Source organism: Monodelphis domestica, chromosome 5 (assembly GCF_027887165.1).
Source record: "Monodelphis domestica isolate mMonDom1 chromosome 5, mMonDom1.pri, whole genome shotgun sequence".
Classification (NCBI taxonomy): domain Eukaryota; kingdom Metazoa; phylum Chordata; class Mammalia; order Didelphimorphia; family Didelphidae; genus Monodelphis; species Monodelphis domestica.
In genome coordinates, this window is record NC_077231.1 from 327,210,871 (window position 1) to 327,235,326 (window position 24,456).

A 24,456-nucleotide genomic window follows, 5' to 3' on the forward strand; every position below is an offset into this window, starting at 1 on the left:
GTATGGCGGAAAGAAGAGCGGGTTGGGGGGGTCGAGACCGCCCCGAGAGCCCGGCAGAGCTCGTCCCTGGCTCGTCCCTGCTGCCTGCCACCTCCATTGGCTTCCCTGGAGAGGGAGGGACCCCGAGGCCTGTGGCACTGGCCAGCGTGGGCTCCCGGAGGGCGGCTACGGAGGCCGTGGGGAGGTCCCTCGAGCCCGGACGGCCCGGAAAGAGGGGCCGATTGGTAAGGGAAGAGGTCGAGGCAGGCCCAGACCGAGGAGCCGCTGACTGGCTTTCCCCTCTCGGGACCAGAGACGTCGAAGCCAAGCGTCGTGCGAGGAGACCGACGGCTTGGAGCGAGTGGGGAGCGCCGAGGGAGGAGAGGGAAAGGCCCAGCCCGGCCGTGCGGCCACCAGAGCTGAGGCACGCAAACGAACTAGCCTTGCTTGGAGACCCAGGGCTCCGGCTCGAAGAACAGACCGGCGAGGCGAGAAGCCATTTTCCTCCAGGCGGGGCTGTGTGTGCGACACCATCCGCCGCGGATGGGCCGCCCCAGCGCTGCGGATCGGAGGAGAACGAGCTCTCCGAGACTTCCCCATCAAAGGGAGGCAGCGCCGTGCATGGCGCATCCAGCTCAGAACAGAAGAAGGATAAACGAGGATCCCCGACTGAGCACCCAAGTCAGAAAGGCTGAGAAACGGTCCAGACGCCACTGAGCTCCGGCGCGAAAGGAGGGGCCGGGCTCAGAAGGAGGCAGAATGAAGAGTCGACAAACCCTTGGTTAATGCAGTGGAAAAGAGAAAAAGTGAAGCTGAGGACCCAAAGGGACAGGGCGGATCTGCCCCTCACCAAGCGGCCCAGGGCGGCTCCATCTTATACTCGAACGTCGCGGCGAAACGGGAGACTCTTTACGAGGACGAAGAGAGCCCGGCTGAGCGGAGGTCAAAACAGGCTACGGAGGAAAATCTTTCTGGAAAGGAGATTGGCCAGGCCCTCCGTGGGCTTCCTGCCCAAGCGGCCGGGGGAGGCACCACGCCTTCACCGGGGATCCAGACTGCTGTGGAAAGATCACCGTCAAAGAGATCATCTGGAATGCGGGGCAAAGAAGGGGCCAAGCAGACTCCGTCCCTGAAACAAACATGGTGCTGAGGCGCCAACCAGCGAGAGCAAGAAGCGAGAAGGAACGCCTGGGCCGGTGCAGTGAAGGAGGCCGGAGAACCCTAGAGCAGACGCTGGTGAGGACGTTCCGGCAGACGGCGCCAAAGACTCCGCAGTTGGACTGGGGGTCCCGGGACGACTTCGCAGAAGGAAAGCTCTGAGCAGTCACTTCTCAGGAACAGAATCCTACGAGAGTCTCAGTCGCTGCAGGAAAAGCCGTTCCCAAACCCTCGGGAAGCCTCCACTAAGGAGCCTCTGCCTCAGCCCATCAGGAGACGCCATCTGCGCAGGGTCCTCCAGCAGACGATAGCAGCAATGCCAGAGAAAAGGAAATCGGAGGGGTCCGAATGGGCAATGAGGAACAAAGCTCTCTCTTCCCTCGGAAAGTCCTGGACACTCGACTAAGCTAGCTGAAACCAGGTCGGTGAGGTGGGGGGACAGAAAACGAGTCCAACAAAGCCCTACAAGAAGTGACTGGAAGAGGGGACAGCTGGATAGCTCAGTGGATGGAGAGTCAGACCTAGAGACGGGAGGTCCTGGGTTCCAATCTGGCCTCAGACACTTCCCGGCTGAGTGACCCTGGGCAAGTCACTTCACCCCCATTGTCTGGCCCTCACCACTCTCCTACCTCGGAAGCAATACGCAGTATCAGCTCCAAGACGGAAGTGAAGAAGTGAGCGGAAGAGACAGAGCAGCCCAGACCACATGAACTGCCCAGGGCAGAGCTGTCCTGGGACGGCTGAGGTGCCAATTCTCCCCCGACGAGCCTGCTCCCTCGGTGCCAGCCCGGTGACCCCCCGTTCTTTTATCGGGCAGGAGCGTGAGCGAATCCCAGGCGGAAGGAAAGGGGGCGGCCCAAGGGCAGTGCTGGCCCGGAAGCAGAGCAGGGAGGACCCGCGGGCTGGAGAACGTGGCCCCTTCCGGCAAGCACGAAGATCCTGGCTTCCGGGACGAGAACTCGCCGTGTGGCCAGCCGGCAGCCACGCGCTCCAGACGCACGGCCTGGTGCCCGGGAGCCATCGCTGGCGGCGAGAGGGACGGAGGAGCCGGCGGGAGGGAGCCTCGCGGGCCGTGAGAGGGGCCGCCGCGGCCACGTCGAATTCAGAGGGGTTTGTGCAAAGGAGGCTGGCAGGAAAGGGGGGAGCGCCGAGCCCTGCGGGGCCCCACTGGCGGGCGAAGAGCGTGCCGGCTCCTGGGCCGCCCGCGGACGTCCGCGTGAGCCGGCGCGCCACGGCTTCTCTTCGGAACGTGGGCTCTGGGGCAGGAGCCTGGCCTGGGAAGGTGCTCCGGCTGCCGCGGGGCCCAGAGCGCGAGCTCTGCCGGTGCGGAGAACAGAGCCCGGGGGCCACGACTGGGAGGCGGACGCTGGGGCTCCATTTTGAATCGGCTCCTCCGCCTTCGCGGGCTCAGTGGAAGCAGCGCCAGGAGCAGAGGGGAGTCCGGGTGGCTCGGGGGCTGCTGGCAGCGTCCAGGCTCCCCTCGGATGCTTCCGGCTGTGTGACCCTGGCCAAGTCACTTGCCCCCCTCCCCCCCAGGCCCTGGGAAGCCAGCCTTCCTGCTGATTCTAAGACCGAAGGCAAAGACTTAAAAAGGGGTGTTCACAGAGCCGGGGGGGGGGGCGGGGGGGCGGGGGGAGAGGCGGGTGGCCGGGGGGGGGGGCCAGGGGGAGGGGGCCGGGGGGCTTTTACGCTCCTGCTGGCGCCCAGCCCAGCCGACGCGGCCCCCGTTCTCTCCCGGCAGACTTCCCGCTGCCCTACCAGGCCGAGTTCTTCATCAGGAACATGAACGTGGAGGAGATGCTGGCCAGCGAGGTTCTGGGGGACTTTCTGGGGGCCGTGAAGAACGTGTGGCAGCCCGAGCGGCTGAACGCCATCAACATCACGTCGGCCCTGGACCGCGGCGGCCGGGTGCCGCTGCCCATCGGCGACATGAAGGAGGGGTGAGCGGCCGGCCGGGCGGGCGGACGCCGGGGTTCTCGGCGCCCCTCCGGGTGGCCTGGGGCCGCCGGGAGAGGGCCTCGGCCGGGCCTCTGGCCCTCCCCTCCCCCTCTCGCGAGCCCCCCGCACCGCCTTGTCCCCCCGCAGGGTCTACGTGATGGTGGGGGCCGACGTGCCCTTCTCCTCGTGCTTGCGGGAGGTGGAGAACCCGCAGAACCAGCTGCGCTGCAGCCAGGAGATGGAGCCCGTCATCACGTGCGACAAGAAGTTCCGGGCTCAGTTCTCCATCGACTGGTGCAAGATCTCCCTGGTGAGTGGGCCGAGGCCCCGGCTGCGAGGTCGGACCCGAGTTCGAGCCAGCTGGGCGGCACGAGGCCCCAGAAAGCGGGGCTCAGCCGACGTGTGCGGGGCCCCCGAGGGGGCTCCCCGCCGCTGGAAGGAGAGGCCCTCGGGCAGAGCACAACTTGCGCCCACGGGCGCTCGGAGGCAGCCCCGGCCTCCAGGGCCCTTCAGGCCAAATCCTTTCTCCAAATGGGCCGCTCGGGAGGAAGCGGGGCCGGGCCGCATTTCTGCCCGCTAAAAGCCCTTCCCGTCCTTCCTCGGATCCGTACCGTGTCTCGCTTCCAGGACAGAAGAGTGGTAAGGGCCAGGCAGTGGGGATGAGGGACTGGCTTAGGAGGTGGCTGAGGCTCGATTCGAACTCGGGGCCTGGCTTGCTATCGCACCCCCTCGGGCGGCGTTCTGCCCCCCACTATCGGGTCCTGGGGACGGTCGGTTCTTGCTTTTAAGTCCTCTTTTGTTTCCCCCAATCACACGTAAAGACAAACTGAACATTCACCGAGTTCCAAAGGGCCTCTGCTCTGCCCACCCCAGAGTTTACGCTTCCTGGAGGTCTTTCCCAGAGGGCGGACGGGGGCCTCTTGGGAGCCTGTGGGCGCCTCTGGGCCCTCCTTGCTCGGGCACAGCGGCGCAGCCCACCCGGGCACCGTTCCTGCGGGCAGCTTCTCCGCCTTTGGCTCCTTTCAGTCGGCATCCGTTCGCGGAAGTCTTCCCTTTTTGCGTTTTCCTGTTCCTGCCCGACACATCCCAGCGCCGGCTCCTTTCGGAAATCCTCCCGCTCGCCGTTTCACATCCGTCCCCGGCGCGGGCCCCGAGAGTGCAGCTGGAAGGCTTTCCACGCCAGTGGCTCCCCCCATGCTCACGCCCTCGGGGATCCAGGCCCAGCCGTGCGAGGACTGGCACCCTTCGGGCAGAGCGTGGCATCCGCGGCAGGTCGTGTGTCATCCCTCGGTCTTCCGGGACTCTTTCTGCCTCGCTGTTGCCGGACGCGGGGCCTGCACAGCCTCACAGCCCTTTGGCCGCGGCTCCCCACCCACAGGGCTCTCGGCCGTCTCCCCACACCCCTCCGACGGATCTTTTTCCTGTCCTGCCACAGCAGCCCGTGTGCTGGCTGCGAGGAGAGACCACAGGGCAGGTTTCATCCGCAGTTTTGTCCTGGGACTCACCGTCCCTCAACCAGCCCTTTAAAGCCAGCTGGGAGTGGCTTGGATTGGTGTCCCCATGAGGTCCCGGCTGGAAAGCTCGTGCCCTTACGATGGTGACCGGCTCGAAGAGGGTCCAGAGTGGACCGCCTGCCACCTCCGAGGGACCCTGCCTTGGCTGCGTCGGCTTTGTCCCTGGCACGAAGCCTTTTTAATCCAGTATCTTCAGAATGCTGCATCTTCTGATGGTCTCTCGCTCCCGTCGAGTCCCAGATTCTTCCCTTCTCTGTAGACTTGACGGGGAAACCCTTCCACACTCCCCCGACTGGCTCACGGTGTCACTCTCTACTTCCCCTCGATGTCCCTCGCTGGTCTCTCCCCAGGCTCTGCCATAGCATTTTCCAGGTTTCCCGATCGCTTTTGTCAGGTAGTGAGCTCTCGTCACCGAGGCCAGGCCCGTTGGACTTCTCAGAAGCAACCTTGCTGTGTCGCTTGTGGATTCCCCTGCTCCAGGCTGGGCTGCTTCTCAGCCAGTGCCGAGTCGCTCCGATGGTTGCTCTTGGGAGGACAGCTCAAGATCAGGGTGCCAAGTCACCCTCCCTCCTGTTTTTGGCCTCGATTCCCCAGAGAGTCTTGATTCTTTGTTCTTCCTGAAAAATTGTCATTTTTTCCTCGCTCTGGGAGAGGATTTGGGGCCCGGCGTCGAAGAAAGAGATCACTTCGCTGAAATGGTCCTTCTTGGCCACATTTTCTCTGCGAGCGGGCTGTCCTCACATGGAAGTGCTCCAGCTATTATTCTACCTGTTGCCCCCCCCCCCCCCCATGGAGCTCCCTCCCCTCTGCCTCGAGTCGGCCTGAAGGCCAGCCAGCCTCCTTCCCGTTCTGGCAGCCCTCACTGTTTTCAGTCTCCTCATGCCTGAGACTCAACACCCCCAGTTCCTTCTGATTTGAAATTCTCTGGCCGGGATGCCCAGTGTGAGGATAATTTAGGGTTGTGACCTAATCTAAGTCTGGCTTTTGGTTGCCAAAGGGATATCCCAAATAAAATACCCAAGTCATTTTGGAAATTTATGGTGGTTTAATCAATATAGAGGGAAGAAATCAAGGAGAGGGAAAGGTATAGGATTTCTCCTGTCTGGCCTGTGTCAGGCAAGTCACAAGGTCCTTGAAGATTAGAGGATTCCTAAGAGGATAGTGTTTGGAAGGAAAAGGAGAGAAAAATCAGCCTAAACTCCAAGAGATCTCAGAAAAGAGCCTCACCTGAACTAGGTTACTAGGCTTCCTCCAGGATGCTATCAAGGATAACTCACCGCTAAATGTGGACAATAGCAGCCACCATGCCAAGATGCTGACACACTCAGCAAGCTGCCACCAGCCACCTCTCCATTGTCCAAGAGGCCAGAGAGAGGAAGAGACACGAACTATATAGATTCTTTTTTTTTACATCACTTCCTGCATCTCATGTGTACCAATGGTGGCTTAAGCTTGACTTAGGACAGCCTAGGGGTCTGTCAGCTGTTTCTGATTTGTCATTTGCTAGCACATGTCTATCAGAGGCCATCCTCCTAGATACTTAATCCTTAAGTAGGGGTGTAGACATTCCTGATTTTGTTAGACTAAGTAGGGTGGAGTAATCTGAAGTTCACACCAGAGAGGTGGTCCTAGAGGGGCCAGGACTAGGCCTGGGGTCTAGAACATCTGGGTTCAAATCATGCCTCAGCTATCTCCTGGGCAAGGAAGGTCCTCGGTTGTGCAGTGAGGCAGATCCACTCCTCAGTGTTCTGCCAGGACCAGCTGTGCTGGGAAGCATCTCTGGTTTCTGGCATAAGAACTACAAATGGTACGGGCCTCTTGTGGTCAGATCCCAAGGAGGCATTTGCTGGGCGTGTGGCCTCCCGGGTCCCCTGGAATTCAGGAGTCTTCCCTCTGGAAGTTTCTCTGCCTTCTCACTGCCTTTTCCACGGCCCCTGGCTGGTGTCGGCGCTAGGCTCCAGGGGCTCTACGAGGGAGAAGAGTTTCTGCTGTTGAGGGTGAGAGCCTTGTCCAGGGACCACTGATGGCTTTGGTGACCTCTCTGGGCCCTGTGGCTTCTCCAGCATGACCCTGAGGAGGAGCCACGTGGGACTGCTGGGCAGCGTTGGCCTTGGCATCAGCAGGCACTTCTCTCTTGGTCTTCTGATCACCGAGAGCTCAGGGCCCTGCTGCGAGGGAGACGGGGATCTTTTCACAGGGTGGGGCCCCGTCCGAAGGGATGACGAGAGCCCCCGCCTCTGGGTCGTTGGGAGGCGCTCCGAAAAGCGAGCCCTCGCCCGCTGGGGAAGCTTAGGCGGCTGCCACCGGTTCACACGTGTGTCGCCATTTTCTCTCTCGTGCCAGGTTGACAGAACGAAACACGTGTCCACCTTCCAGGAAGTGGTCTGTGGCGAGGGGATCCTGCCCGACGGTGGGGAGTACAGGCCCCCTCCGGCCTCGCTGAAGAGCCGAGACTACTACTCCGACTTCCTCGTCACACTGGCCGTGCCCTCGGCAGTAGCGCTCGTGCTCTTCCTGGTCCTTGCCTACGTCATGTGCTGCCGCCGCGAAGGCGTGTGAGTACCTTAACGCTCTACCGTGCAATGAGTGGCCGCGTCTCCTCAGGCACGACACACCGGCTCCCACTCAGAAGGAACTTCCGTAGGCCATCCGTGCTCCGGAAGCCAGTGGCAGCCACGTTTCCTCTTCAGCCTGGCTCCCACCCGCTTCAAAACTCTTGGAAAGGGACGTAGGAGGTCTGATGGCATCGGTGGGTCTGTGGGAACGCGGCAGCCGGTGCGGCGCCGGCGAGACCCAAGCCTGTTCTGGCTCTAATTCGGTCCGGACTGAAACGGAGCGGCCCCGAGGCGCGGACCTCTGCTCTTGCGGCTCTCGCCTCCCCCGTGCGGATGGGCACGAGCAGACGTTCGCGTCGGACTAGGCTCGGCGCGCCGCTGGGCCGTTGGATCCGGGAAGCAGGCAGGACCCGTGAAACCCGAGCTCGCCCCCAGCGCAGGCAGGGTCGGCCCCGTCGGAGGGCAGGACGCCGGAGTGAGCCAGGACTCGGGAAGGCAGCGAGCCGCAGCACCCCCCTCCATCCCTCCCTTGTCCGCCCATTTCACCCCATCACCGCCTCTCTTGGTTTCAGCCAGAGCTTTTTCCGTTTCTCCGTGTGTGTCTCATCCGTCGTGCCTTTGTGTGTGGCGCTGCTCCGGGCCGGCCGCGTGTGCCGCATCTCCGCCTCCCCCGCGCCTGCCATGCGCACACCCTTCTGATGTTGCCCGTATCAATGCTCCGAGTTAATTCATACATTTTGTTTTGTTTCTAGGGAAAAGAGAAACATGTACACCCCAGAGTAAGTGTCTTCTTTCCTGCTGTTTTCGTTGCCATTCCCTTTCCATCTCTCCGTAGTCCTTCACGCTTCCTCCATGTGTGTCAGGCGCTGGTTCCATGCTTTGTAACGAGGCCGACGGGTAGATCGCCGAGCTTCCGGCAGGCCCCAGTCTAGGCAGAGCCTCCTCCCGAGGACCTTCCGGGCATCCTTGCGACGCCCCCAGGAAGGCGCCGGGCAAAAACGGGAGTGAGTGGGAGAAGCCCAAGCAGAGAGCCTTAGGGGCGGCGCCGCTGCCGCCTGGACAGGGAGCCTCCCAGCCCACCGCCGGCCGGCCCGCCAGGCAGTCTAGTGACTGAGAGCAGCCCGATCTCAAGCGCAGGCCGGTCCGTGATGGCCGTTCTTGCCCGTCTCCACAGGGGAGGCGCCAACTGTAGGCGACGTTCGGACTTCGGAGGGAGAGTCCGAGCTGTGCTTCCCGTACTCCTCAGACGGGCCTGGTGGGAGGAACGCAGCACGTCTCCTGACTCCTTTGCTTCTTTTCCACCCAGCATCCAACTGGTCCATCACAGCGCCATCCAGAAGTCCACTAAGGAGCTGCGCGACATGTCCAAGAACAGGGAGATAGCCTGGCCGCTGTCCACGCTGCCCGTGTTCCATCCGGTCACCGGGGAGATCATCCCTCCGCTGCCCACAGACAGCTACGACAGCACCAGCATGCCGCTGATGCAGACCCAGCCGTAAGTGCCTTCCTTGAGGGGCCCCGGGGTGGGACCGGGCTCCACAGAGGAGAGAGCGCCTTCCCACAAGCCACCAGCCTTGTCCTCCATGATTCAGCCTGCGGGCAGAGCCGAAGAGACTTTAGACACGCCAGTGGCCGGTTTCCCCCTCAATGGCTCTTCCCTCTGTGCTCCTTCTTTTTTGCTCCCCCCTGCTTCCCGAGGCCCTGCCTAGAGGCGCTTCCAGCCCCTGGGTTTCCCGCATGCTCTTCTCCTTTGCCCCCTCAGCTGCCCCATTTCCCGGAGAAACAGGCCACAGCCCCAGGCCCACCTCGATCACTGAGTCCCAGACTACTTCCTGGCCCTGCCCAGTGCTTTGTAAGGCTTAAAAAATCAAACTGACCTCGACCTTCAGCCCTCGGGCCTAGCTGGGGTGGGGGAGCAGGCAGGTGATCCCTGGGCTGTCCCTCCCCAGGGGCTGCCCTCACTTCTCTGTGCGTATTTCTGGACTTGGGGTTGTTCCCTCCAGATGACGCTGCAGGCCGTAGAGCAAAGCTTTCCTTCAGGCAAGGTTGGGGAGGGATTTGGGAGAGAATTCAACTTCCTCATCCTCCTGTTGGCAAACAGAGAGGCTCCCACCCACGCCTCCCGCTGCACTGTCTGCCCTTCTTAAAGTGTGGCTGAGGCTCTTGTGGCCCCCTCAGAGTCCAGGAGTCCAGTATTGTGCGGCTTCTACAAGTAGCCCGGAGCCGAGTGTACAGCGGGGGTGGATCAGGCCTCCCACACCTGCGGGGAGGGACTTCCTGGGTTCTTGGAGCCTCTTCATTTCCAAGAAGCTTTGGTCCGTGGGATGGATGCCGAGGGAGGACAAAGTGGAGGTGGGGGAAGGCCAGGATTTTAGGCGGAGGAGGCTGAAGACGTGCCCACAGTTAAAAATGATCGTCTCGCTTACCCACTGGGATGTGAAACCTTCTCTTGGACAGGCTGCCGGCTCTGTTGACTGGCTCTCCCTCCGAAGGGGCGGCTCTCTCTCTAGCCTCCCCTTCCCCCAGCCGCAGCCCAGTGAGGCCTTCAGGCTGGGGGCCTGGAGGCTGGGGCTCTTCTCTGGCTGCCTTTTCCCCTCCCAAACACTCAGCCCAGGAGCGTCCCCCAGAGCAGTGGTCAGAGGAGGGACCGCTCCGGGCTGGATGACGGTGGGCCAAGGGTGCCAGGGAGGAACGAGGACAGGGCCGAGGAGCGTGGAAGGAAGTGATCCTCTGGCGAGGCCACTCCCAGTGACGTGGCAGCAGATTCCCCGCCTGCCATGGCCACAAGCTTTGGCGTCTGCTTAGCGACAGACTCCGCTGTCCGCCTCCTCCAAAATGCCGCCAACCCCGAGCATGGAACGTTCTGTGTTCCGTGTCTTTTCGGGAAATCCCTCTCTTCTTTCTCTCGCCAGGCAGACTGGCCGACACCGGGGCCGGGGCTGTGGCGGCGCCTTCTTTCTCTTAGGTGAACCGCCTCCTTCCTGGCTCAGTAACGGCTCTGGGAGCGAGGGGCAAGGGCTGGGCACGTGGGGGTGAGTGACGAGGCCATATCCGAACCCAGAGCCTCCCGGGCTCGGTCTCCTGAGCCAGCCTGAGGAGGCGCTTTTCCAGGGGAAATGGCCGGGCGATGCCATTGGCTGGAATACGCCTCGCCATTTATGCCGGGTTGCTGGGACCGTCTCAGAATGATGTGATTCGACGCCGGCAGAGGTCTCGCTCATTTGTGTCTCCTGGACTCGTTGGTCCAGTGAGGTTTATGGACCGCTCAGAGCACGAAGCCAAGCCCATCCGATTAAGAAGGAGAACCGACAAGCTGGAAAGAAAGACGCCGCCGTTGGCTCCCCTGAGCAAAGGTGGCAAAGGAGAAAACTTCAGGGAAAGACCCGGCCACAGCGCGGGAAATGGAGGCCCAGAGCCCAGCGTGAGGTCCTCGATTCCTGGCAGAGTCCCAGGCCAGGAGGCCCGTTTCGAGGGCCTGGACCCTCGCGGATGATGGGACTCCCACTCGGGAGTACTTGAGCTGGCTTGAGGGGTCAGTGAAGAGGGCTGCGTGGATTTGGGGCCCCTGGGTTGAGGCGTTGGTCTGGGGCACAGCTTTGAGGACTCAGCTTTGTGTTTCTGCACTCCTTAAATCTCCGTTTAACTACAGGCTTTCCAGATTTTAAAATGGGACTCTGTACACGCCCGCTCACAAGAGACCCGCAGGAGGGAGGCTTTGGCCCTGTTGTGTCTAACTCACTCTTCATGAGTTAGGAGATTCTAGGCTCAGGTCCTAGCTGGCTCGCCAACTGTTAGGATAGGATTTTCTATTAAGGGAAACACAAGAGGAAAAAACATAAAATCTTCTTTATTGTTTTGGAAGGGAAAGGAGTGAGGGCTCTGGGACTCACTCACGCTAATTCTTATTTAAAAACTAACTAACTATGCTAAGTAGGCTACTAAACTAGAAGAGCTTAACCAAATGCCCAGATATCACAGCAGGGGCCCAACCCAGTCAGAGCCAGGATCTGTTGTTGTTAGATGTCCAAGCAAGTCCCGATGCTACTAGCAGCCAGATACAGGAACCTTCCTCACGTCAACACAGGGAAATCCTCTTCAGACCTTCCGCTTGACTTCCTCGTGAGAACAGAAGAAAAGTCCATTGGGGCAAGATGGAGTCTTCCCCATCCTCCCCTCAGGCTCCCATGTGACCCTTGGCCACATGACCCTGTCCATCACCCCTAGGTTGGCACTTTTCAGGTTCTGCACAGTTTTGCAAATTGCAAATCTTTCCATCCTTTATCACAGACGCCAGTTGGGATACCAGAAGGGTTTGCCATTTCCTTCACCTGCTCACTTGACAGATGGGGAAGCGGGATCAAGTGACTTGCCCAGGGTCACAGAACTACTCGTGTCCGAGGCTGCATTCGGACTCGCCTCTTCTAGACCCCAAACCAGGCTCTCTACCCATCGTGCCACCTGGCCACCCGACTGGGGCCTAAGAGGAGCCTTTTCCCACCGCCTATCTTCAGCATCGCTCCAAGGGCCTCGGTCGGCTCGGCCCTTTCTTTGCCTCATTCCCTTCCGGGGTGAGATGTCACGTTGGCAGGCGGAGAGAGAAAGCCATTGGAAGATAGGTGGGAGAGGCTGGGCCGGGCCATCCCAGGCGGGGACACAGAGCTAAGTCGGTCAAGCCTTCCCTTCCCCCGGAGGACAGAGGCTCCCCACGCGGGGCCTCCTCCGGGCTGCTGCGGAAGCTTCTTTGGGGGTCCTCTGGTCGTCAGAATCTCGCGCCTGCTCCGGGACTCCCCGAACGTCCTGCCCTTCCATCCTCAGCCTTGGCCTCGCCAGGAGCTTGGAATGGCTCCGGACTCGGGTTGTGTCCCTGCTTTGCTTGCTCATGTCTGGGTTGCCCCCTCCTCGCAGCCGGGATCCTGCCCGCTCCGGGAGCTGCCGCCCGTCTGTCTGTCTCCGCGCTCCCGGGCACACCGTGGAGCCTCCGTGGATGGAGCGACTCGTCCGCTCGACGCCGAGGAAGCTGGGGGGGGGGGGGGGGGCGGGACGTCTCCGGCCTCCTTCCAGACGGATCTCAGACTTCGGGAGCTTGGGGCAGCCCCGGCGGGCCTTCCGCCTTCAAACATGGCGACCGTGGAAAGAGGAACGATGGCTCGGGCAGGAGGAAAGAGATCCCGGCACGGGCCAGCCTGGCTTCGGAGCGACGGAGAGGATTCGGCTTGTCGAGCGGGGAGGCAGCTCTGACCCTTCCCTTCTGTCTCGTCCTTCAGCCGGTGCTCGGGATGCCTTCCCAGCAGCTGGGCAGTGGGAGTTAAGTGACTCGGCCAGGGCCACGGCGCTAGGGAGTATCTGAGGGCCCTTTTGACCCGGGACTGCCCGGCTCTGTCCCCCCAGGAGGGTGGAGATGCCCTGATGGCTTCACACTCTTTCTCCACTAAATCCCTTCTTCCCAGGCGCACCCACTGTGGCTTGAGGGGAAGGTGAGGTCCGGCGCGCGCTCGGGACCTCGTGCTTTACTCTTGGACCAGCTCGAGAGCTTCTTGGGGTCGCACTGGCACGTCTCTCGGGTGGGCTGCTTGCAAGGATCTCAAAATGTTCACAAAACCTTCTTTGCTGTACTTGAGTCCTGCTTGCCTCAGTTTCCTCATCTGTCCTGAAGAAGGAAGGCGCCAACCCCTCCCGCGTCTGCCGAGAAAATCTCACAGGGGGTCACAAAGTGGCCGCCACAAGTGCTTTGGCCAGCCTGGCCCTTTTGGTGTTTCCCTATCCCACCTCCAGGCGTTTGCCCAGACTGTCCCTGAGCTTCGCCTCTCAGACTGGCCGGCTCCCTTCGGGCCTGGCTGCTGCCCCGGAGGGTTTCGGCCCGCAGTCTGCCCTCTCCGCTTTGTCCTTCTTTGGTGGCGGCTGCCTTTCTTCTGGCAGGAAGGTGTGTGCGAGTCACGCCTTCGGTCCGGCTTCCGTGGTTCTAGGACGGCAGAGGGGGCGTGGCCGCGGTGACGCCCCCTTCCCTGACCGGCTCTCCTTTGTTCTAGGAACCTCCCCCATCAGACGCAGATTCCCCAGCAGCGGGCAGCCGGTGAGTAGCGCGGGGGCGCGTCATGGGGCCCAGCAGGGCTGGGCACAGCCCCTGGGAGGGCGTCCGAGGGTTCCTGCCCCAACTGACCTCCTGGCACTGGTCCGCCCGTCTGTCGGGGGGGGACGCCTGGCACTGACAGAGGGGACGGGCGGGTCTTGGGCGGGAGGAGGGGCCCGCCGAGGGTCCCCGCTCTTGGCGTTTGCATTGAAAACTCGTCTTCTCTGTTACTGCTTTCGGGGCTTTAAGGAGAGTTTCGTATGACGACTTTTCAAAGATTTGAGGCAAGTATACCGCAGTCATTGCGCAGGTTTCACAGGGAAGCCCAAGGCGAGGCGTGGCCCATCCTGAGGCCGATGGAGCCACAGCAGGTCGGGGGGGCTTTCTGGTGGGGAGGAGAGCTGGGGGGACTTGCAGCTTCGGCCACGCCCCGTCTTCACTGAAAGGCTATCCGGACCCCTACCAGAACCTACATTCCTCTCTGGCTGTCCTGTTGGTAGAGTACCTTGTTCCATGTTACAGATGAGGAAACTGAGGCTTAGAGCCCTCCATGTGACTTCCCCGGGGTTGAACAGCTTCAAAGCTGCTGCCCCTTGATTCTCATGACAACCTTCTCTTCGCTTGATGCCGCTGCTCTCCTGTCTTATTGACACCCAACGAATGTGGGGGGCTTTGACTTCTGTGGGTGTGCCTGGATCTTTCCTATTGCATGAGCCCCGGCCCAGCCCCGGCCCGAGAGAGCGCTCACCCTAATGAGGGGAGGGCCAAAGAGGGCATCAAGAAGGAAGCTGAGGGGGAAAGGAACGAGCATTTATATGACACCTTCAATGCACCAGGCAAAGGTTTTTTCTCACTTTTTACTAATAACTGGCAAGGTAGGTGCTGTTACTATCCCTATTTTACAGCGGAGGAAACTGAGGCAGAGATTCTGGGACCTGCCGAGGGTAAGCATCTGAGGCAGGATTTGAACTCTGGCTTCCTCTGAGACAGCGGGTGAGAGCTTGAAGAAATATCAAGATTCTGGGGAGAGGAGAGGAGAGGCTTAGGCCACGACAGGGAGGCTGGCAGGACGGTGCTCTCAAGGCCTTCGGGAGCTCCCTCAGAAGATGTGGCGCTTGGCTCAAGGGTCCCCTTTCTTGGATCGCTCAACTTGGAGCTGGATTTCTCCTTGGGCAAATGTCAGTGTAGTGCTAGTGATTCCTGGCCCATCTGGAAGGCCCGTTCGGAGGCTGAGCCGCTTCTGACTTTTCGGTGGAGCTCCCCTGGGCAGATCACACGGAGCTCTGTGTCTCGTTTTCCCCAAATGCCCTGCGGAGACAATGGGCAGCCAGAAGTGGTGCGCATCCCATTGGCCCATGCTGTGGAAATCCAGCCCAATCCAACCCAGGCCATGGTGTCCCAGGTAGGCAGCCTACCAGGGTGTGGTAGCTGCCCCTGTGCTCTCCCTAATGGTGCTCATCCCCCGGCGGTACACACCACAGCCTCTTGGGGTCCCCTGGGCAGGGCCTCTGGCTCCTGTCTGGCACCCCTTGGTCCAACCCGGTGAGCAGCCACGCGTCCATGTCTCAGACCACACCTTCTGTGCCCCTCCACATTTGTGGCATCCTGCCCTTGCCCACTCTGGCCTGCCCACCAGCTCTTCTTCAGAGGCGGTGGCTTCCCGCGCAGGATGGCCACGTGATTGTGGGGCATCGTGAGAAGAGCACGGAGGCTTCCCTCAGAGCTTCGGGGTCCCCCCGGCAGCATCTGTCCCAATGTGGCCTTCCTTCAAGCTCCGGATCATCCTTTTGGCAGCAGAAGTGCTTCACCCGCGTGGCTGGCAGGGAATGATCACGGAGCTCACTTGGGGAACCTTCGGTTGTCCGGGGCCTTCTGGCAGCCAGTGGGAATAACGGCCAAGGAGAACGGGGAGGGATGAAGAGCATCCGCGCTTTGCTTTATACCTGGGAGAGAGGTACTGCTGGGGTCCTCCCCGTGGTCAGATGAGGAAACTGAGGCAAATCGAGCTGCAGGGAATTGCCTAGGGTCAGTTAGCCCACAGACGTCTGAGGCAGAATTTGAACTCGTCTCCTTGACTCCAACTCGTCACAGGATCATTTGCAAACCAAACAGAAGCAGCTCCCTTTGCAGGGAGCCCCTCGTCCATTTGGACACCCTCCGCGACAGCGGCCTCCGATGGCCTTTGGCGAGCAGACGCGTCGGGCCCCCTCGATGAGTCAGGGGTGTCGAGGATTCTAGAAGCCCCCGCGAAGGCACCGTTCTGTCCGCCGAACCAGACGGCAGTTTGGGTCCCTGGTGCCGGGGTGCCCGGCCAGTGGTCCGTGGGCTCTCTCGGGCCTTCCGGCCACACGGCCCGCCCAGGGGCAAGAGAGAGCCGAAGAGGGCGGACGAGGCGACGGGCTCTCTGCGGGGCAGGGACTAGCGGCAGCACCACCTTCTGGGCCGCGCGCCAGCCCCCTCGGGAGCTCGGCCGGATCCCCCCTTCTCCTTGTGCACAGGAAGGGGAGGGCCGAGTGCGAGATCTGCCTGTGGGCCTCGGAGGCAGCTCGGCCAATCCTGACCCCTCCACGGAGGCCCTTAACGTGTTGGCAGCCTCCAGTTTCCTCCTCTGTAAAATGGGCTGGCGGGGGGGTGGAGTCAGCTTTTTGAGGGGCTCCCCTCTTCTGAGCTGTCTTTTGCTTGCCCCGTTTGCCCCCCTCCTCACCACGTGGCTCTGTGTTACAGGTAAATGGTATCCCTGAAGAGAGAAAGCTGACGGAAGCGCTGGACTTGTGACGGCGCGGCGCGCTCCCACGTCCCGCCAGGAGGGCTCTTTGTACTTCGGACCTTGGGTGCCGCCCGCGACTATCTTGGTGACGCTCAGAAGCCGCCTTTGCAATAAACGGATTCCCAAGAGCGGCTGCCCGTGGCCCTGGCGTCCGGGGGACCCGGGAGGGGAGGAGATGCCCCCCAGCCCCAGCCTCCCCTTCTTCCCAGCGTGGCGCCCCTGGGGGCTGGGAGCCGGCAGATTTCCTGGGGGGGCGGCTCTCTGTGTCCCCCCCAGCGCAGCTTAGTCTGAGGCACGGCCGGGGAGGAGTCGAGCGGCCCCTCCCCCATGACCCTAGGGTGACCCCCGGGTCCCTCCTGGGAGGAGGGGGCTGCTGGGGGATGGGCCGTGCCCTGTGAATGCCTGGGAAAAGGTCTGTCCTGGAGGGCACAGTGTGCACGTGCATGCATGTGTGCCGTGTGTGCGTGTGCCGTGTGTGCGTGTACATGTATTCATGTGCCATGTGTGTGCGTGTGCCGTGTGCGCGTGTGTTGGGGCAGCAAAGTTCTGGAAAGGGCCCGGGGAGAAAGCCCGCAGCCCCCTGCGTTGGTGCCCGGAGCGTCGTGGAGCCCCTCTTCTGGAGGAGGGTCGCCCCAGGGTTCCCGGGGGGGGCCGACTCCCCTGGATCTGGCCGGGAAGGGAGGCCGATTGGGATCCGCTCTAGGAGCCGGGGGGGAGGGGCGCCTGCTGGATCCCGAGCCACGGGGCCGGCGTCCCGGCGTGCTTGGGAGGATGCTCGGGCCGTGGCGTGAGATGAGGCAGATCGCGCCCTAACGAGTGGCATTTTCCCTTTGCCGTGGTTGGGCAGGGGAGCCCCAGAGCCCCTCCCCTGGCCCGTGCCCCGGGGGGGGGCCTATAGACTCCCCTCCGTCAGCTGCTCTGCCTGAAGGAAGGGGCGAGCCGGCCGGCCACCAGCACGGCTTGGTGGCCGGGGAGGTGCTCTGGCAGGTCTCTTTTCAGACTCTTTCATGCAGCAGTTGGTTTTTGTTTCCCTTTTGCTTAAAACCCCTCATTCTGGGGGGCCCTTAGATACGCTTTAAGTCACCCCTCCAAATCCATCGTTCCCCCGCCGGCCAGCCACGAGGAAGGGTGGGTCCGGGCTTGGCCACTTGGAGACAAGCCACGGAGGCGTCGGCGCGATGGCCCAGGCGTGGACGTGCCTTGGATGAGGTGGAAGGAAGCGGCCGCAGGAGCTCTTCAGTGTTCAGCTGTAGCGGGTGGGTCCGGGGTCTACCTGTAGGGAGAAGTTTGGACCAATCCCGATTTCCTCCCTCCCCGCCTCCGCGCAGCGAATGCTCTGATAGCGGTTATGCCGGACCCCACGTAACGCGTCTCCACGTGGTTCGCAGCATGATAGAAGCCACGCGTGGCCCGTGGCTCCACCCGAGGCCTCTGCGTCTGTCGCTGCGCAGCTACTCTCCTGGTGCCGCTTGGCACGCGTCCAGTCAAGTCTTTGCAGGTTTTTCCAAAGTCCTGATTGTTATTTCTCTGTCACGAAAGTATTCCCTGACAACCGTCCAGTTCTGCTCAGCAGATTCTGGGCCACAGAGGCCGTCCCCCTTTCCTCCAGTCTCTTTGGGATACAGACCCACTAGTGGTAGTGCCCGGTCCAAGGGCAGGCGTGGCCCTTTGAGCCTGGTTCTGTCATAGGAAAACACCCCAGTCTGGGGCAGGATCTTACCCAAAGGGCTGGGCGCCCCAATCCCCATTCTGTCCGGAGGTAAGAGGTTTGGGGGGATGGAATCGCCTCAGGGTGGGTGGGTCGGGGATGGCCTACTTATGAAGGTCTGGGGGCTTGTCGCCTCTGTGAGAATTTAAATTTAGGTTTCATGCCAAATAGGAGAATTCTACAGGAATATTGTGGTCGCCAATTTAAACATTACAGCTGAAGTCAAGATGACCTTCGGCAGCAGACAGAAAGTGCTGCCTAGCTACAAAGACCCTAAATCCAATCCTAATGTCTCCAGATCACAAATGCGAATCTCACTAGAATCCAATCCTAATCAGGAAGCCAGAATCCAAAGAGCCAGGAGATGCAGAAGAATCCACCCCTGAGAACCTTCAGGGCACCCGAGGCAGACTGCCAAGAATCTCACCAGAACTCGGGCTGAAGGGAGTGTCCCACCAAAGCACCAACATGCAGAGAGGGTCTCCTCACTGAAGAACCAAGGAAGGAATCACTCCACTCACCACGACGAGCAGGGGCAGGATTCAGGGAAAGAGGCTCCTCCAGCTGGCCTTTTTAAAGCAGTTTTCTCGAGGTCACTTCCTGGCACTCCCCCAGTTTACGAGAACCAATCGCAGTCTTTCAATTTGCCTAGCACTGCCCAGGGGTGGTAGCAGGTGACTTCTCCTCCTTAGTGACTGCTAAGGTACTAAGTAGGGGTACTTCTGGTTTGGATTGATTGACTTAAAAGTCACTGATTGATAGACAAAGAGAGGCTGATTGCCTTTTCACACCTCCCATTCCAGGGAAATCTCCTTTTCTCCAGAATAGTCCAGCCCTGGATGTTCCCGGCAGAAAGCCCCGGAAATGGGCACAGAGGAAAGGGGTACAATCCAGGTCAAGGACTCGTCAGAGATGTACTTGAGGACGCCAAAAGGGGAATAAGGGGATGTGCAGGTCTGGGGGTTTCCCTGGCATGCGTGTCCCATGTTTCCTCCCACTGGCCCACCTGCCTGCCATCATCGGCAGCATAGGAGAGGTCTCTCAACCCTCAGGAACACCCTTCTCTAGGTGGGGAGTCAGCTCCGGGCTTGACTTAATGTAACACCACCAGGCCAGTCCGGGTTAAGTGCAGAGCACTTAGTCCAGATTTAGCAGTGCACACTTCACTAGTGCCCGCGAGATCCCCACACAAGAGGGTCCTGCTTACCTCCCTCAGTCCTGTATTGCTCTCCAGAATGGCGGAATCCATTCACAGAGCCTCCTACCCCCCCCCCAACATTCCTCATTTCCTTTTTGGTCAGATCCGCCAATCAGGTGGTAATCCAGAACTGTTTTACTCTGCATTTCTCGAATCCAGGGTCGTTTGGAGCCATCTTCAAATGACGGCTGGCCAGAGTTTGATTTCCTTTCTCTGAGAACTGCCTTTGGCCATTTTTGGACTGCGCTTGTTCAGCAGTTTCAGTCCTTCCAACTCTTCATGCTCCCAGTTGGGGTTTTCTTGGCAAAGACAGCAGAAGGCTTCGCCATTTTCTTCTCCTGCTTATTTCACAGCTGAGGAAACCAAGGCAAACATGGTGTAGGGACTTACCCAGGGTCACACAGCTAGGAAATGTCTGAGGCTGGCTTTGAACTCGGGAAGATTTGCCCCTTTTGAATACTGAGTTAGCAATAAAGCATTTCTTAAAAAGAACTTCAGTTCATTTGGACATAAAGGAGGTTGTCAGGGTGCTGCTGTCTCCCCAGGGAGTTTCTTCTCTGATGGCGGCTGAGCCCAGAGGCCCAGAGCAAAGCCCTAGAGATGGTGGCGGCTCGTTTTCCAACACCAGCCTGCCGAGACAACTTTTGCGGCGATGCCTGGGCGAGGAGACTGGCCCACATGGCTGATACCTTTCCTTTCTCTGGCCTGCTCTTTATTCTTTACTAAACGCTTCTCCATCGAGAGACAAGCTCCAGCGCATCCTCGGCTTCATGTCCACCAGGGAGGGGGGCGCCATGTCTGTCCTCTTGGCCTGCCTTTCCCCGCTAAGTGTGGGGTTCCTGGGAAATGAGCGAGCCCTGACTCTTGCCATCACTCCCTCCTTCGAGGGCCGCCGTTCCTGGGGGCCGGCTCCCCGCTGCCCTCAACTGACAAAGAAAGGTTTTGGGAGAGGAGAGAGGAGGCGATGCCTTCAGGCTGGCTCTCAGATGGGCGCGTGTAGTCCAGGAAGGGCCTGTGGGAGCCCACCTGGGAACGACACACTTGGGAGTACTAAGGTGCAACCAAAATAACTGGGGAAACATTGATTGTTCGCAGGTGACTTAAAGAGGACGAGATGCTCGGGGCCGTTGGATCATGTGCCTGGCCAGTGAAGCTACCCAATGGTCGCCCATCCGTTGGGGCCTGGCTGAACACGTGGGGGTACATGACGGTGATGGGACCCACGTGTTGTGAGAGCAGGACAAAGATCTGCAGGCTCACATTGTTTACTGTCTCAGGAAGGGGGAGAAAACATTCATTTTTGGTTTTACATGTAACTGGGGAAGAAGAAAACCCAGATGACCCGATGGGTACTTTAATGACAGTAATGAGAGTTGGTTGGAGGAACAGAAGCTCCAGAATCTCCAGGGAAATGAGGAGAACCAGCACCCAGAAAGAGGCCTTGAGATCCCAGACTTGATGATGAGGGTCCTCATCACCATGGCACGGCCCTGCTTCAAAATCCCAGAACAGATTAGGTGCCTGACACGCAGGAGGAGGCTGGCGCCATTGCATTAGAAAAATCCAAAGAACTGAGTTCTGGTGGCAAGAACTTCGTGACTTGTTTATTTGTCTATTTAATTGAGAATATTTTTCCATGGTTACATGATTCATGTTCTTTCCTCCCCTCCTCCCACCCCCCTCCCATAGCCAACACTCAATTCCACTGGGTGTTACATGTGGCATTGATCAATTATTTCGCTATTATTGATATTTGCACTGGGGTGATCAATTAGAGTATGTCCCCAATCCATGGGTCCAGTCCTGTGTCTTTCTTCTGTTTCTGCTCCCCCAGTTCTTCCTCTGGATGTGGATACATTCTTTCCCATGAGTCTCTCAGGGTTGTCCTGGGTCACTGCGCTGTTGCTAGTAACCAAGTCAGTTACATTCAATGGTGCTACAATGTATCCATTTGTGTACAATGTTCTCCTGGTTCTGCTCCTCTCACTCTGCCTCCATTCCTGGAGGTCTTTCCAGAAGAACTTCATGATTTAACAGATTGCCCGGAAACCGCTGGACTTTGATATAAAAGGTTTATCATAAGCAAACTGGAGAAGTAAGGAAGAAAGGACCTTTTTGGTTCTAACATGAAGGAAAAGTCTAGACCCAAACAAAGATGGAGAGGATCCCAGAGTACAAAATGGACGAGTTTGATTCTATTGAATTGAAAAGGTTTTCAACAAATGAATGCAGCTAAAATGAGAAGGAAAACAAGTGATCAGGGAAAGTCTTTGCAGCAACCTCCATAATAAAAGATGAATTTGCAAGACAAAGAGCCACCCCTAATAGATCACTAAGGAAGCAATTCTCTAAGGAAGAAACCCAAACTCTCAACAGAAAAGGGTTCTCTAAATCGCTAATCAGAGCAACTTTGAGGTTTGCCTCACACCAGGGCTGCCAGGCCCAGGCGACTAGAGAGTCATGACTAATGCTGGCATATGAGGCTCTGAGAGTGGGGATGGGATGCCATTCAGGAGAGCCACCGGCCTGCTGCCCCTCAAGGTACCAAACCACACCCCTCCTTTGTGCCCGAGCCACCCAGGAAAGGGAATGGATCATTAAGTAGAGAAATCTTTGTAGCAGCTCCATGAGCGGAGACTGGCAAGGAAGAGGGCCCCGCCCCTAGGAAATGGCTAAAGAAGTGAGGAAACCTGAAGAGAGGCTCTCAAAGGATGGCCAGTTAGGCAGGCTCCTGGGGACCTGGGAGACGTGGTGGAAGCAGATGGGCGGGAGATCAAGGACGTTTCCTCACTGAAGCCTGCTGAGCCTCATGGCACGTGGCCACAGGGAGAGGCTCTCCCCACAATAAGCTTCGTGGCGGGAAGTCGGCTTCTCCTCCAAAGGTTTCCCCCTCCTATGGGACAGAAGCCTTTGTCTCGGCGACTCTTCTTGATGGTCATGGCTGGGAGGTGTAATGGTGAAAATTCACCGTAAAAGATTGTTATAATATTAATTTAAGGTCACCAAGGAATTTACTTATGAAATTCCTAAATGAAACACTCAAGTCAGAATGGAGTTCATGGTGGTTTAATCACAAGGGGAGTAAGAAAAGGAGAGGGAGAGAAGGAGAGAGGAGGAAAGGGAAAAGGTTAATTCAACCTTCTGGCTGAGTCAGAGGGAGTTCAGGCCCGAAGGCCAAGGTAGAGAAGGAATCAGTCCTTGACTCACATGACCAATCTGAAGGGAAGCTGTCTGCGGGCCTCCTCCCTGCTCGAGCTCCTAGAACAAACTGGCGCCCAGCCCTGTCCACAGGAAGTGAGCGAATTCCTGAGGCTGTTCCCTACCTCACTTCCTGTGCCTCACAAGTGCCAATGATGGCTCAAGCTTGGCTTAGGCCAGCCCAGGTCAGTTATTTCTGATTTGTCATTGACTAGCACATGCCTGTGTAGTGGGTGTGCACAATCCTGAGTGCTAGACCAAGCAAGATGGAGACTTTTGAAATTCACAATCCCCCCTGATGGTGATTGGGGGACTAGTCTCCCCAACTGATCACTAAACACAAGCGTCCTGCACCCCGAAATATTCTAACTACAAGTGTATATACAATTTTACCCTCTAAGAGGAAAACTACAATAGTTGTAGATCCGGGGAAATAGAGGAGAGAGAAAGACAGCAAACCAATGTTTTGCTGGGCTCATTGACAAAAGCCAATTAGGGGGCGGTCCCCTTTGGCATAAGAGTGTACATTCAAATAAATGTTCAATCAACCTTACCCCAAGGTTCATGCTGGATCTTCCTGTGGTGAAAAGGTTTAGATATCTTTCTGCAAACAGTTCATTCTCTGGATTCAGTTAGTTAGCAAGCTTCTTCTCTGAAGATCTATCTTGAACAAAATTTAAATCTTGGATTTTATGAAAATACAATCCCCCCTGAAGAAAGCATTGAAAAAAAAACACTGAGTGCAGCTGAGGATGCAAGGTTTAGTTGTGGGGGGGTGTGAGTTAATTCAAAAGGAAAATGAAAACAAAAGAAAAAGGGGAAATTTTCAGGGAAAAATATAAACCCTTTATATATATTGCATATATTTATATTAAAGAAGAATTCAAAATCAGTATCAAATATCAAAAATCTATGTATACAAAATTTTGAGAAAGCAAGAATAAATTTTCCCACAGGCCCCTGTATTAGGATCCAGTTAATTAATTTCTAATCCCACAAGTCTGTAGGGCAGAATGCAGTAAATTTCACTTACCCATTTGCAGCCAAGGCTACAGGAAGTTGCCATACTATAGGAGAGAAAAAAGGACCAGATTTTTATTTTATTTTATATATGGGAGTGCCATTCCCTCATTTGATTTTTCCTTCATTCTCAGGGATGGAGGGAGCCAGGATGGTAGCCAACCTTTGGTATTAGTCTGTAGGTATTTTCACAAAGGGTGTGGATACAAGGAAGGCCTACATTTTTTTTTAAACATTATTTTATTTGGTCGTTTTCATACATTATTCACTGGAAACAAAGATCATTTTCTTTTCCTCCCCCCCCCCCCCGCCTTTCCCTCTCCCATAGCCGACACATGATTCCACTGGTTATCACATGTGTTCTTGACTCGAACCCATTTCCCTATTGTTGGAATTTGCATTATAGTGTTCATTTAGCGTCTCTCCTCAGTCGTATCCCCTCCAACCCTGTAGTCAGGCAGCTGCTTTTCCTTGGTGTTTTTACTCCCACAGTTTATCCTCTGCTTGTGGGTAGTATTTTTTTTTAGATCCCTACAGATTGTTCAGGGAAATTGCATTGATACTAATGGAGGAGTCCATCACCTTCGATTGTACCACAGTGTATCAGTCTCTGTGTACAATGTTCTCCTGGTTCTGCTCCTCTCGCTCTGTATCACTTCCTGGAGGTTGTTCCAGTCTCCATGGAATTCCTCCACTTTATTATTCCTTTGAGCACAATAGTATTCCATCCCCAACATGTACCACAATTGTTCAGCCATTTCCCAATTGACGGGCATCCCCTCGTTTTCCAATTTTTGGCCACCACAAAGAGCGCAGCTATGAATGTTCTTGTACAAGTCTTTTTCCTTGTGATGTCTTTGGGGTACAAACCCAGCAGTGCTATGGCTGGATCAAAGGGCAGACAGTCTTTTATCGCCCTTTGGGTATAGTAGTTCCAGATTGCCCTCCAGAATGGTTGGATCAGTTCACAACTCCACCAGTAATGAATTAATGTCCCAACTTTGCCACATCCCCTCCAGCATTCATTATATTCCATAGCTGTCATGTTAGCCAATGTGCTATGTGTGAGTATAGCTCAGAGTTGTTTTGATTTGCATCTCTCTGATTATAAGAGATGTAGAGCACTTTTTCATGTGCTTATTAATAGTTTTGATTTATTTGGCTGAGAACTGCCTGTTCCTGTCCCTTGCCCATTTGTCAATTGGAGAATGGCTTGATTTTTTGTACAATTGATTTAGTTCTTTATAAATTTGAGTAATTAAACCTTTGTCAGAGGTTTTTATGAAGATTATTTCCCAATTCGTTGCTACCCATCTGATTTAAGTTACATTGGTTTTGTTTGTACAAAACCTTT

At 57.7% G+C, this 24,456-nt stretch overlaps 1 protein-coding gene across 13 annotated transcripts in view; it reads left to right on the plus strand.

Moving 5' to 3' along the window:
• The window catches only part of SGCE (sarcoglycan epsilon), a 30,130-nt gene extending 14,024 nt beyond the window's left edge, over positions 1 to 16,106 (plus strand). For 4 of the 13 annotated variants that reach the window (XM_056800951.1, XM_056800945.1, XM_056800943.1 and 1 more), the window contains 8 exons: positions 2,879 to 3,077; positions 3,223 to 3,385; positions 6,933 to 7,144; positions 7,897 to 7,923; positions 8,451 to 8,639; positions 13,171 to 13,214; positions 13,461 to 13,495; positions 15,936 to 16,106. In XM_056800951.1, coding sequence (XP_056656929.1) covers positions 2,879 to 3,077; positions 3,223 to 3,385; positions 6,933 to 7,144; positions 7,897 to 7,923; positions 8,451 to 8,639; positions 13,171 to 13,214; positions 13,461 to 13,495; positions 15,936 to 15,986 — 920 coding nt within the window. In that variant the 3' untranslated portion in view covers positions 15,987 to 16,106. The remainder of the gene's footprint in view (positions 1 to 2,878; positions 3,078 to 3,222; positions 3,386 to 6,932; positions 7,145 to 7,896; positions 7,924 to 8,450; positions 8,640 to 13,170; positions 13,215 to 13,460; positions 13,496 to 15,935) is intronic. The other 9 variants (XM_056800952.1, XM_056800948.1, XM_056800944.1 and 6 more) reach the window with 3 other exon arrangements.
• The last annotated feature ends 8,350 nt before the right edge of the window (positions 16,107 to 24,456 follow it).